Here is a 14,748-nt window from a genome sequence, read left to right as displayed (position 1 = left end):
AGCGATGAAATTCGGTATAAGTAAGTTTCTTACGAACCAAAATCGCTCTACGATTTTGTTTTAAGATCGTCCCATAAATGACCCTATCCTCCATCTGAAAATGACTTTAACGCTCATTACTGGCTAAAAATTACGAATATAGCAATAACATTTTACACAATTAAGTTCCTCGCGAGCCAAAATATTTTTAATAACTTTTATGTGGATAGGTCCATAATTGGCCCTACTCCCCCTATTGGGTCCACTTCAGGAAATAGCTTCAACGCTCATTACTGTCTTAAAAATATGAGTAAAGCGATGAAGTGCTACACACTTAAGTTTCTTACGAGCCAAAACCTCTGTACCAATTTTTTTTTTGGATCGGCCAAAAAATGACCCTTCCCGCATATAAGGACCCCTCTCTCTGCAAATAACTATAATGCTCATTACTGGCTTAAAAATATGACTGTAGTGACTAAAATTGATGCACATAAGTTTAATGCGTGCCAAAATTTCTCCACAACATTTAGGGAGGATCGGCTCTACGTTGGCCTTGAAGCAGTAACTTTAGCTTTTATTACATTTGAAAAAAGGCACATTAAGTTGGGTTTCCAATGATGGTCAATTTATGATAATCGATGAAAAAGGTTATGAGTTGTGCTAAGTTTTATAAAAATATAGCATATTTCTTCCATACAAAAACGTTCATGTTTCTGGTTTTCTTTGTAACAAGTTTAAAAAATGTTTATAAACATTTTTATACAAAAATTAATTTGTATGGAGAAAACCAAAAATTCGAGAAACATTCTATTAGAAAAATTGGCATAAATCATCCAGTTTTTCATAGATTTTTATGAAATAACAAGTTTTAGAAACCTTCCTTTATGTGATTCTTCAGGAAAGTAATAAAAGATGAACTCACTGCCTCGTGGTCAAAGTAGAGCATGATGAAAATGAAAATTTTTTAAAAAAGTGTGAGTTTTTTTACTTAAACGACCGTAACCAGACATTTGACCATAAATTTTGGATTTCTTTTTTTGGATTAAAAGACACTTGTATCATTAAAAAAAATATCGGATTTGAAAATCGGATGAAAACTACTAAACTTATGATTTTTCAAATTTAAAACTTCAAAAATGGCTCTTTTTCGCATCTTTTGCTCTTAAAAAGTAAGTTAACGAAGTGATAGGGGAAAACTAAAAATATATTCGTACTCTATGGACTATAACGAAATAGAATTGGTATATGAGAACGCCTGCATTTTATTTTTCTTCACTTTTGTATCACAGTGTTATTTATAACAATAAGATATCAAAATATGTATGGGGGTCCGTGAAATTAAATAAATTCCTCAAGGGGTCCGCGAAGTAAAAAATGGTGGGAACCGCTGGTTTATATTAACATGACAAATGTTTATATTAAAATTATTTTCATAAACATAAATTTGTCTGAGATTTTTTGTGGCTTCTTAAATTTAGCTCATTTTATTAATTTGCATTTCCTTGTGTGAAGATGTATTTCGCATGAATTTCAATGATTTTTCAGATGATCTTAAACAAAAGTTCAATCAACTGTTTGTTTGATTATCTGATTATGAGAAGATTATTATTTTGATCTTGAAATATAATAAAGAAAATGAAAAAAAATATAAAATTAAAAACATACATTTTTTCCCATAAATAAAAATGGTAAAAATTTGATCATTTAGGTAGATCCTTTTTCTATCCAGTTAGCAGCGGGTGATATTACCTTATCCTTATTTGCCGAAGTACTAATCATCGAAACTGATGAGAAGATGGGTTCATAAACGAAAAAAGTCTCGGATAGGGTACCGATAAAAGTATAATTCATGATCTCCTGATAATAGCATCAGTTCTGAAAAACATACATTCATGAAACTATAAGTAGAGAGAAACATAAGTAGATAGATTTTCCAACCAATTAGAAGCGAGTGATATTACCTTATCCTTATTTGGAAGATTGCCGAAGGACTAATCATCGAAACTGACCAGAATATGGATTCATAAACGATAAAAGTCTCCGATAGGGTACCGACAAAAGTATCATTTATGAACACCCGACCAAAGTTCTGATCGGAAAATTAACGCATATTTTAATAGTAAATAAGAGTCATAAATAACTCGAATATGATCAATAATTTTAAAAATATTGACTATAGGATATTTATTCTTTTGAATTCTTTGATAAAGGCTTTATATAGATCAAGACTGCGAACTAGTTGTCTTAAGTATACATGACCTGAGTTGATAAATTGACAATACTAAGCTTTGGTTCCAATCTTTACTTATAGTTAACGATGCATTTTATTTCAAAATTCAATTTGGGAAAAAATTTTATAGCATAGAAGAAAACATGGATCGATAGTAACAAAATTTAAAAAACTTTGACAGATTTGTCACATTATTCCCAGCATTAGGACTTGTTCATTATAATTCATACAGAATGATTATCCGTAAACGAAGTGCAGTGAGATTAGATTCGCCATTACAGTGTTACTTTTTTGCACGATTTTACGGATCTCTTCCGAATTGATATTCGTAAGATTGATGGTTTAGTTTGTCACAACTACATCCACTATCAATTGTCTTAATGGTCAAGATAGGATCCGTTTTGAAGACCCAAGTAAATCGGCATCATCTTGTCTGAATGCTTCGTGAACCTAACCCAACATGAGTCGCTCTCTCCACTATAGTGTTTTAGGGTAAAAAAAATTTCCTGAATTAAATTAAATTCCCACTAATACAATTATTTATCTTTCAAGCTGACCCCTCATTAAGTGGACACCTACTAAATGATGCTCGTAAATAAATTGAGGCGCTATATAAATTTTCCAATTACTTATAAAGGGTGGTTCAAAAGTAGGTAAATCAGTGTAATTTTCCCTCGATCTGATACATGAGTGCTGTGAGAAAGTTTGTGTTAAAAAAATTGTGAGTCTAGTTTGCTTGAGGACAAATTCCAAGTTACCAATCGTCGGACGATGTGTACCATCGAGATTGGTGTTTGCTGTGAACGAAAGTAACTAAGTGCTGAAAACACCATGTCTACTGAAACTGAATCAAGATGGCGCATTCTATTACACAGCTAATCAAACAAACGATGCAAAAGGTAGCAACATTTGGACCACCCTTTATATATAATATGATAACTATATATAACTATATACCATGCTAAATGACGCGTGTCACAAATTCAATTGTTATTACGCACACAAATTGAATTTAGGTAAAAGAAAAAATTACGCATATAACATAAAAAAAACTCAAATCAAACAATCCAACTGGCAGTCAACGATGATGACTTTATGTCATAAACAACTAGATAAAGTCAAGAATGGCGACCACTGGTTACACTTACAATTATTATAATTGTGGTATGATTGTAAAACATAAATAATGCATATTTTATTATATTAGCACTGCTGACACACACTGCTGGTCAGTAAAAATTGAAAAGAATTTCAAAAACTATTTACGTCTACATATCTCTGAAGAGTTGTCTCGAAATTGTTTATTCTTTCGTTTTTTTTTTTTTTTTTTTTTTTGTATTTTCGAGGAAACTTAAAGAAATGTAAACTATGAGGATGTAGACTAAATGCATGTGAATGAGGAGAAGGTGAGGGGAGATGAGTGAATAAATATATATAAAAATTTGCTCCCTTTAAAGAAATGTTGTATAAAAGTAGAATATAACATTTGTGTCATAATACTCAAATACAATTGTGTTAAATTCTAATGCACACCTAAAGAAAAACATGACCAGCTGCGTTTGGAATTCCTTATAGTTACGAAACTAGTTTATAGACTTTAGTCCAGACCATAGACTAGACAATAGTCCAGACTATAGACTAGACTATAGTATAGACTATAGAATAGACTATAATACAGACTATAGTATAGTCTATAGAATAGACTATAATACAGACCATAGTATAGACTATAGAATAGACTATAATACAGACTATAGTCCAGGCTATAGAATAGACTATAGCCCAGACTATAGAATATACTATAGTCCAAACTATATACTGGACTATAGTCAAGTCTAGTCAAAAGTCTGGACTATAGTCTAATAATAGTTTGGACTATAGTCTGGTCTATAGTCCGGACTATAGTCTATACTCTGTGCTATAGTCTGGAATATAGTCTAGTCTATAGTCTGGACTACAGTCTAGAATATATTCTGAACTATAGTCTAGTTTATAGTCTGGACTATAGTTTAATCTATAGTTCGGTTTATAGTCTAGTCTATAGTCTGGATTATAGTCTAGTCTATAGTCTGGATTATAGTCTAGTCTATAGTCTGGACTATAGTCTAGTCTATAGTCAGGACGATAGTCTAGTCTATAGTCTGGACGATAGTCTAGTCTATAGTCTGGACGATAGTCTAGTCTATAGTCTAGACGATAGTCTAGTCTATAGTCTAGACGATAGTCTAGTCTATAGTCTAGACTATAGTCTAGTCTATAGTCTGGACTATAGTCTAGTCTATAGTCTGGACTATAGTCTGGACTAAAGTCTCGACTATAGTCTTATCTATAGACTGGACTATAGATTAGTATATATTCTGGACTGGACTATTGTCTAGTCTATAGTCTGGACTATAGTCTAGTCTATAGTCTGGACTATAGTTTAGTCTATAGTCTGGACTATAGTTTAGTCTATAGTCTGGACTATAGTCTAGTCTATAGTCTGGACTATAGTCCAGTCTATAGTCTGGACTATAGTCTGGACCATAGTCTCGACTGTAGTCTTGTCTATAATATGTAATATAGTCTGGACTATAGTCTGGACTACAGCCTAGTCTATAGTCTTGTCTACAGTCTGAACTATAGTCTAGTCCATAGCCTGAACTATTGTCTAGTCTATAGCCTGGACTATTGTCTAGTCTATGTACTGGACTATAGTCTGGACTATAGTCTAGTCTATAGTCTGGACTAGAGTCTAGTCTATAGTCTGGACTATAGTCTAGTCTATAGTCAGGACGATAGTCTAGTCTATAGTCTGGACGATAGTCTAGTCTATAGTCTAGACGATAGTCTAGTCTATAGTCTGGACTATAGTCTGGACTAAAGTCTCGACTATAGTTTAGTATAAATTCTGGACTGGACTATTGTCTAGTCTATAGTCTAGACTATAGTCTAGTCTATACTCTGGACTATAGTCTAGTCTATACTCTGGACTATAGTCTAGTCTATAGTCTGGACTATAGTCTAGTCTATAGTCTAGACTATAGTCTAGTCTATAGTCTAGACTATAGTCTGGACTATAGTCTAGTCTATAGTCTAGACTATAGTCTAGTCTATAGTCTAGACTATAGTCTAGTCTATACTCTGGACTATAGTCTAGTCTGTAGTCTGGACTATAGTCAAATCTGTAGTCTGGAGCGACCAGATTGAAACTACAGTAAATATCAATGTGATAACTGAAGTATCTGCAAAATAGATAGCTGCTCGGATCATTCGAAAGCGAAGATCCATTGCTGCGTTAATGCCCTAAATATTTTGGTGCCTCAAAAATCAATTTTAAGGATTTACATTAGATTTTAGATCTACAAGATTTTTAATTCTTGAAAAAGGTTTGTCAGTAAAGTGTTTTTGATAAGAGATAAAATCAAAATTTCTATAGTTGGTCTCATGTCGTAAGAAAACACTACAAACTATCCCGGCATAATATTTGTAAACAAAACGAAATAAAAACAAGTGTCCAGCTTAACCGAATCGTTTGCACCCTTCAACTAAAGAAAGTTTCCTTTCATACGAAACCTTTAGATGTTTGTAACTGATATTTGAAACAGCTTTCGTTTAATATATCTTATTGTAGTGATTCTGAGCAGTTTGTGGACCAATTTGAATTACTTTTAATAGCGAAATTCTCGAAATATGTTCATATGTATATCTCATAGAGATATTCAGACCTATGAATACTAAAATCTATGCCTATATAAATCCACTACCTATAAGGAACCCGAATAGAATACATAATTATTCCAAAAGGTAAAACAAATTCATAAACACCTATCCCCACCTCTCTGGTGTAGGGTATCTTAATAAAAAACACAAGCATTAGAAGTGCATACACACTTCGGTTTTAAGATGGAACAAGACGACAATGTGCATAGAGTTCGTTTTAATCAAGAATTTCGCCAGCAAAGAACCAACCAGACACACAGATACTCTTACGCAGTACCACAGTTGCTGTTTTAAAGTGCTGCTCAACTCATAACTGTGTGTGATATTTACAAAACTGTATTGTATTCTTGAGTGTCTGTGGCGCTTGATTCTAAAAAAGACTCAGTCAGTCCAGCAGCCTTTAGTATAAAAAAAAAATAATTTTGTGTTGTGATATAAAAACGTGTGCTTTAGAAATCATCCAGTCAATTATCATTGTAAAACGAGACTGAAAACAGCCAGAGACACAATAGTGTAATCAAAACAAAACACATATAATATAAAAAAATATTAAAAATAAAATATATTTCAAAAAAAAGCTAAAGTTAAAAAAAACTAAAGAAAAGAAATTAAAATAAAAAGAATTTTACTTCCGTATAAAAACCATAAACATAAAATAAAGATTATTTTTCAACAAATACTAAAAAAAATCAAAAGTGAAATTTAATTAAAAAATTGCAACCGAAAAAAAATACATAACCTGTAAACTTTTGCCTTTAAAATCAAAAACTATATAAATTGTATATAAAAATGTTGGCAAAAAGATTTCATTTGTTAGTTATATTAGTTTTTACTATTATCCTTTTACTGCCAGTCGGTCAATGTGGCCCGGTGCCAAGAGTGAATGAGGTAAGTTAGGAAACAAAAGAAATCATTCATGCAAGTTGCACACATAATAGAATATGTGGCGTCAGTTTTGTGTTTCTTTGCACAAAAAAATAACATTTTACTCAAACTTACAAAAAAACAGAAAACTCTTACAAGGAAATTACGAAAAATCTCAACACATTTATACAAAGAGTAACAGCATTTTACTAAATGATACAAATTTGTTAAATTTGAAAGTAGGACAATGTTTTCTATCGGGATTAGTACAGTCTTCCAATATCTAGGAACTTATACATAAACTTCCAATTGAAAGAAATCAAACAAACCTATCTTAAGAAATCAGGTTTCTTTGTTGTCAACTGTTGACTTAGGTTTTAACGTAAACATAACTGCAGCTAGATAAACTAAAACTTGTAAACTTTTGACTTCGAAATAACAAGTGTTTAATTAAGCGACAGAAGTGTTTAAGTAAGTGACAGAAAACTAAAAAGTACCAGAAAGTCCAGCTTTATCAAGTTTGTTATCTATAAGGATCCATAATATTGTAGAAATTACAAACGAAATGACAAACTTCAAAAGAAATGACAAACTCATTTCCAACGATTAGTCCCACAGTCACTTCTTTGTGTGGTATCTGTTGCCTTCGGAACCGAATTTATACCGAATTTTAGATTTCACCATACATCAGTCCTTTAACCTACATTCTCTTCCAGCGAATTTGGGTTAAACACACAGCCACGACATTTTCTACATTCCCCGGGGACATGTTTCCTTGATAAAAGTCCCCATAATGGGGAATGCTAACAATAGCTCAAATCTGCCGGGACTATAAACTGGTGATTATCAAATGTATGCTCTGTCTTTCCTTGGAATGATTTAAAATGGGGTTGAACCAGAGAACAACATAATCTGGTACTACGGCCAGTTGCCCACAGGACTTTGTCCTGGCTGGTCAATTGGTTGAGGTTCCTTCGGGATCCACTTAGTGGTTGTGGTTTAAACCCAAATTCGCGGGAAGAGAATGTAGGTTAAAGGACTGATGTATGGTGAAATCCGAAGCGTTGGAAATGAGTTGGTAATAAATGTTTATAATACAGTATGTGTATTCGGATGTTGTGTATTCTCCGTGAGTAAGAACAAAGTTCTCTTCTTAATTGGAGGATTCGTGTTTTGGTCTACCGAATACATCTCTAGGTGCTGTTGCCGATTCAACAGAAATCATCCCATCTGCTTGGTTGTAAACGAAAGTGATATGATAGTCAGAGATTAGATAGCTAGAGTACTATGAAAATTGCGACCGGTACAATGGACGGATTGACTCAGAAAGTGATTATAAGACTCTAAGACCAATATTTTTAGCTGTTACAAACATCAGTCCAAACGCATAATACCCAGAATAATCACTAGACAATCTTTAAATGTACTAATAACCTAGCAGATCTCTAAGATGAGTTCATTTCACTGACAGTTCTCTTCATTCTCAAAAGTTGAGTTAAAATTACTCTATTTCAAGGAATCTTGTAGAGAATAGAATAAACGATATCTTTCAAAACTTTATAAGATGATCGAAAGATTTTGTTAACTACTTTCTCTGTGAAAGATTATAACGGTGCCAACTTTTTATCGGCCTGTGGAGAAACCCGGCTCTTCTAGTAAAAAAGAAAAAATGTACTTTTTGTACATCAGGCACTCCAATCCCTGGTAGCGTTGATACGAATATCGTGATATCATTCGTCTTTTTTTACATAGAAAGCTTTAATTTTAAACAGGGATAATGTTTCATCAGGCCAATTAATAATGTTGATTAATATTAAATGATTCCACTGACGCATTTTTCAAATGCAAACTTTCTTAAGCTAACTGGTTAGAGCTTTAATTGGAACAATCTTTCTTGACCAGTTTGACAATGGTTCAGTGATTATCTTATCTTTAATAAAAAGGCACTTTTATTGTGAATAGGAACACTTTTTCTTTAAGTTATTAAATGTGAACTTGAGAGAGCTTTCATTGATTGCATTCTATCTCTATTGTACACTTTCGAATGGACGGTTCTAACATGGAAATGATCTTGGAATGACCATCTAGTTCTTTGACATACAACATTTCCGTTAAATAGGTAAAATTTGCAGAATTTGTATGAATTTTCAGAATACAGAAGTTATTTTAAAGAGAAAACAAGTGAGGCTGAGCCGACCATATGATACTCTACACCAGTAGTGTAGTATATTTAAGATGGGGGCTGGGTTAAATAATGAACCAAATCAAATTATCTTGAAAATTGCGACTTGTAGTATGATTGAGACGGACAGATATTGCTAAATAGATTCAGAAAAAGTTTCTGATATACTTTAGGGTGAGTGTAGAACTCATATTTCTATGCGTTACATACATTAGCACAAACCCAATATAACCTCACCACTAAAGTAGAATATAATTAAAGCTGATACGTAAAAGTTATAAAAATAGAATAATAAAAAAAGAACAACAATAACATTTAAACCAAAAAAAAACTTCCCGATGTATGAAGATTAGTTCACTTTATTATTTAAATAATCAAAAGAACACATAATTTTTTTAAGAAAAAACTAACTTTTTTTAAGAAAATTCATTGTAAATCAATTTAATCCTATATGTGTATATCGTTTCGAAATTTTTCTTTTAGCAAGAGATGTTAATGCCCAAAGTACCACAATCACATTGTCTACGCTACTTCAAACATGATGTTCTAATGAGAAGACGTTGTCGTCATATACGTGTACCCATAATGCCCAGATTGGGCGATCTGAATAAGTGAGATTACTGATAGAAAAGTTTTTTATAGCAACTACTGTTGCCATTTAAATATAAAAATTAAGCAAAAAGCTTGAGATACAATTTTGATTATTTTAAACAACATATTTTAATTGTAAACTTGTTAAAATGACTGATACCAAACATACATAAGTAGTAGTTGATATTTAAAATAATGAAAATATAAAAGAAATTTTAGTAAAAATTTGATACATTTTTTATAAAGTAACTTAAATATTCACTGTTCATAAATTTGTAGCAAAAAGTTATAAACCAAAAAAGAAAATAAGGAAATGTGCAATTTATATAAAATTTGTTTTAATTTTAAGCATAAATGTTAAAACATTCCAAGAGCCTTGATCTATGGTGTTTTGCCTTGTTGTTTTTTAATATTTATTTAAAAAGCCAAAGTACTTTATAGTTTTTAAGCTTTATTTAAGATTCTTTTTTAATGATTTATTTTTTGAATTTTAAGAATATTAATAAAATGTTTTTGTGATGTAATAAAGGTGGATTTGTTTTTATTTCAAAAGATTGAGTTTTAAAAGGTGAGCAACAAAAATTAAACATGGAAAAAACTGCAAGTAACAGTTCTAAATTGGACTAAGCAGATTCTGATGGATAAGATATGAGTAAAATCCCAATACACCCATATGTGCGGTCTTTAGAAAATTGTTAACAACAAACATTTGGACAGACAGACAATTGCGCTATCTATAACACTTAGGAATAGGAAGATATCTTGGGTATTCAGAAAATTGATAAAAAACATACAGACAGAAAATTAGACAGATGGACGATTTCGCTAAATCGATTTCGATATCTATAAGGTTTCAGAATATGTATATATACTTTATAAGGAAAATTAAATTGTGATTTCAATATCAAAAATATCTGGCTTATTCAGAAAATTATTTAAAAAAGATACAGACAAAGCATTAGACATACGGACGTCATCGCTAAATCGATTTCGATCGGTTTCAGAATACTTTATAGGGAAAATTAAATAGTGATTTAGATCACGAAGATATCTGGATTCTTTAGAAAATAGTTTTCTAAAAATAAACATACGGACAGACAATTAAACAGACGGACGGACAAAGATTCCAAAGATAAGTTAAAGGGTACAGAATAAACTTATTATAAAGTTGAGAACTGGAATTTTAGTAGAATTCGTATGAGTAGTGACTAGGAAGATCTCAAATAAAGATTATCTTTGAATCAACTAATTGTGGGTCAAATGTCAAATACATCAATGTGTTACAAACAGAATTACAAAATCAATATAAAAATTTGTTTAATGGAAATGACTGATAAATGATCCTTATAAATTAAGTTTGTCCAGTGAAGTCTTTTCAGTTAAACATTACGAGTAATATAACAAAACTAAAAGAAAAAAAACTTGACTTACCGCCTTAATAGCCGTCTTATCGTTGTGACCTAAAACTAAAGGACCATTTTGACGGGAAACAGTTTGTTTTTCATTAACAGCTTTAGTAGCATAGGTACCAAAAGTGGTATAATGTAATGATTCCTTAGCTGCATTATCAAATACAATAGGCGCAGGAGCATCAAATTGTTTGTCATTGGGTGAACATAAGTAAACAATTTCCTAAAATAAAACATGAAGAATTATGTGATTATAATAAAAGAACAATTTTATAATAGAAAAAAAAAATAACAAACCTGTTGTTCATTTAAGAAATATAAAGTAGACTGAGCCTGCCAATCAAGATTTATAGATCTTTGTTTGGGATAACGTCGGGGTATCCAAGCAATACCATAAACATTTGGTACATTACGACGTTGGTATATAGGTAGTGGTACATTAGGTTGGAAAAGATGTACTGAAATAGAAGAAAAACGTTAAAACTTTACCTGCAGATTTTTAACAACTCAACAACTTACATTCATTATTGTGTGTCACCACCGCAATTAGATTAGTTTGCGGATCAAATGTCAAGTGTTTAACACTTAATTTCAAAACCGATTGCAATCTTAAAGTCAAAAGATTCCATATTAAAACACGACGTTCGGTACACACGACCACCAAATGGGCATATTCTCCTGCCGCAAATTGTACATGAGTTATTTCCGCCAATGTGGCTTTAGGTGGTAATACATTTTTGGGACTATTTAAAACATTACCTATCTTGTCCGTTTTAGGTTTACTTTTGGTTTTATTGTTTTCTGTTGTATTGCCCAAATTCAATAAACTTAATAGGGGTACTAGATTTTTTGCAATTTTTTCATCATATTGATGTTGTTGTTTACAATGTTGTTGCAAACGATATTTTGCCTTGAAACGTTGTCTTAAATTCAAACGATGAGTCTGAGCGTGTAATTTTTGTTCCACATTTCTTGTATTGCACAACTTACTCAAATATTCAGCTAATTTTGTTTCCATTTGAGGATGAACTTTACAGGCAATACCCAATTTTTGATAAAGTAACACCTTTTGATATAAATTCATTTCATGCATTTGTATAATCTTTTTATACAAAGTGGTTTTTTGTAAATCATCGAGCTGTTTTAAGGGTTCTTCGGTAACGTAAGCTGAAGATTTTTTATCATTTAAAATCTTTTGCAATTCTTTAATTAAGGTTTCTTCATTCGTCTCCAACATATTGGTAAATAATTGCATTATTTTTTTACGTTTCTCTGCCAATTCGGATTTGGCGCCGTTTATATTTTTTGTGGGAATTCTAATTTGAGCTTTTGATACACAGCCATCTAGACCGTTGGAGCCAGTAAGTGCAGCTTTTAGTTTTAGATTATCAGATTTATATATACACAAAGTATTGCCATAGCCGGCAGCCAAGAGAGAACCATCTTGGGAGAATGAAATCGAATCGACTGGAAAATCTTTATACGAAGTTTGTGCTACACAATACCAAGTTTTGCCTGCTTTATAAATGTTGTCAGAGTCTTCAAGACACCACATTTTGATGATGTTATCTTCGCCTACGGTAGCACACAGAAGATTGTCTACTTGATAATCATTCGAGAATTCAATGGCTTTAAAACCTCCCTCATGAGGCAATTCTATATTTGTATTTAAAGCGTAGCTAAAAAATGAAAAGAAAGAAACAGGTTTAATCTTCTAATGTTCACAATAGAGACATTATATTTTTATATCCCAGAGAAATGTTTAAATGTTCCTCGATAGTATAGTGATAAGTATCAACCCACTAAATGTGTCTACTTACTTTTGTGTATCCTCTTGATATTTCCAAAACTTTAAACGTAATTCTGGCAAATGCTCTTCGTCATTAAAAACTTCACCAGTAGCCATCCAATCAATATTAAAAGCCGCCTTAGTAACACGTATATTATATAGAACTCTATCGCTTTCTTTAGACAATAAATTTTGATTGACAATATTAACCTAAAATAAAAAGTATCCTTTAGTCATCATATTAAACATTAGAAAACACAACAACATACATTATACAAGAAACTCTTTGTGTAGGTATTATAAAATTGTAGTGAACCACTGCGACCATTCAATACCAAAGAATTATTACGTGGATTTAAACGTAAACCCGTAGGAAATTTCGAATTTTCAGTATTGTCATCATTAATATAAGTGAATTCTTGTAGATTTTGATGAACAAGATTTTCAGTACCATAAATCTGTATACTATTATCATTTGTACATACAACAACATTTGTATTGTCGGGACTAACAACAATATGACGTATTTCAGAAACCATACGTGGTAAAAATTGTTTTAATTCAGGTCTTTCAACATTCCATTTAACCATTACAGATTCTTCACCGCTACTGTAGAAATGAGCACCCGCGACAGTAAAGCAAATGCTCGTAACTTTTGTATGATGCCAATGATATAGACTCTGGAAATTGAAGGAAATTATGTGATGAAGTTTTGAATGTTTTTTTCTTTCAATTACTTACAGTTTTTATATCTTCTTTGCTGGTAAATTCACGCCATAAGAAAATTTTTCCAAGTTCATCACCTGTTGCTACACAATCTTCGGAGGTATGTACTTGAAGTGCAGTAACTGGTACACTGCGGGCATTCATTAATCTAAAAGGAGGATAATAAATGGTTAGAAGTTGTACAGTAAAACTAGAACTGAACTATAATTGAACTAGAATTATAATGAACCCAATAGTTCTCCGAGTACCTAAACTATACAAGAACATTTCCCCATATTTTATAACTTACCTTACGTTAAACCATGTTTTGTAATTCACAAAATAAACATAATAACCCTGGGCCAACACCAGATTAGGGAAATTTTTATTATCCACTGCTACTAAAGGTTTCTTCATGCTGCAAAATTTATTATAAAATGAATATGTACAATATAAACAGAAAAACAAAAATCTACGTACCCCAATCTTAGATCACAAGGCACGTTAATGAATGACTTCTGTTCACGATTAAATATCCGCCATTGTACGTTTTTATTGGTGACTTTGAAACACACGAAGGCATGGGACAAATTCGATTTGCCATATAAATTAAGAAGTTTAAAATTTGTTACGATCGATTTTTCGAGGAGAGGTATTTGAATGGTATTCTTGAGGACACCAGTTTTCCATTCCCATGAAAAGATTTCACCCTTATTATTGCAAGCAATTAAGATATTTTCGTCTTGTAATTCAAATTCAAAATCGATGAGAGGTTCCGATGAACCCTCTAGCTTTCTGACAAATTGGCCACTAACGGTAGAGTATACTTTCACTTCATTCTGGGCCAAAAACAACAAGTGTCTGATGGGAGAATAAAAGGGAATTTTTGTTTAAAATTTATTTGAGGGTTTCCTAGTTATTGTACTTACTCTCCAGTTTTGGAATAGATAGGAGCATATTCTAAAATATTACCACCTGCTAAATGTTGAAACTTTAATTTGTCATTTTCTTCCATTTCAAAATCCATGTTGTTTAAAAAAAATATTTTATTTTTCCGAGTTGCTGGAATATTTTTTTGTTGGTTGTAGTATATTGCGGCCAATTTTGTACGTGTTAAAAGTAGAATGTGTTTTACTTTTACACTTTAGGGAGTTGTTAACTTAATATTAGTATTTTTACACTTTTATTTAATAGTTTTTAACAAAATTTATTAAAAATAAAACCAAATTTAATAAATTCCAACATCTACCGCACGTGTTGATGTTCAGAGAGTGTTTTTTTGAAATAGTGACAGCTA

At 31.7% G+C, this 14,748-nt stretch overlaps 2 protein-coding genes across 2 annotated transcripts in view; one reads left to right on the top strand and one right to left on the bottom strand.

Annotated features, from left to right (window-relative positions):
• The window catches only part of LOC119610388 (WD repeat-containing protein 75), a 20,007-nt gene extending 5,259 nt beyond the window's left edge, over positions 1–14,748 (bottom strand). The window contains exons 1-9 of the mRNA XM_037965563.1: positions 14,381–14,748; positions 13,932–14,312; positions 13,762–13,869; positions 13,488–13,620; positions 13,016–13,426; positions 12,778–12,956; positions 11,477–12,636; positions 11,255–11,415; positions 10,980–11,180 (exon numbers count right to left, since the gene is read on the bottom strand). Coding sequence (XP_037821491.1) covers positions 10,980–11,180; positions 11,255–11,415; positions 11,477–12,636; positions 12,778–12,956; positions 13,016–13,426; positions 13,488–13,620; positions 13,762–13,869; positions 13,932–14,312; positions 14,381–14,478 — 2,832 coding nt within the window. The 5' untranslated portion in view covers positions 14,479–14,748. The remainder of the gene's footprint in view (positions 1–10,979; positions 11,181–11,254; positions 11,416–11,476; positions 12,637–12,777; positions 12,957–13,015; positions 13,427–13,487; positions 13,621–13,761; positions 13,870–13,931; positions 14,313–14,380) is intronic.
• Positions 6,236–9,856, top strand: LOC119610390. The gene is made up of 2 exons (XM_037965565.1): positions 6,236–6,799; positions 9,441–9,856. Exons 1-2 carry the CDS (start codon positions 6,701–6,703, stop codon positions 9,570–9,572), a joined length of 231 nt encoding a protein of 76 aa, XP_037821493.1. The 5' UTR covers positions 6,236–6,700; the 3' UTR covers positions 9,573–9,856.

Source organism: Lucilia sericata, unplaced genomic scaffold (assembly GCF_015586225.1).
Source record: "Lucilia sericata isolate MDLA Ls3-8-SP2 unplaced genomic scaffold, ASM1558622v1 Contig001175F_arrow, whole genome shotgun sequence".
In the NCBI taxonomy this organism is placed as follows: Eukaryota; Metazoa; Arthropoda; class Insecta; order Diptera; family Calliphoridae; genus Lucilia; species Lucilia sericata.
Note: the sequence above shows the minus strand (reverse complement) of the source record. Positions and strands in the feature narration are given on the sequence as shown.

Bases quoted from the DNA above. Each gene is read 5' to 3' on its own strand.
- LOC119610390 (XM_037965565.1), top strand. From the start codon at position 6,701: ATGTTGGCAAAAAGATTTCATTTGTTAGTTATATTAGTTTTTACTATT. The intron at 6,800-9,440 runs GTAAGTTAGGAA...TTTTTCTTTTAG, and splicing joins CGGTGCCAAGAGTGAATGAG to CAAGAGATGTTAATGCCCAA.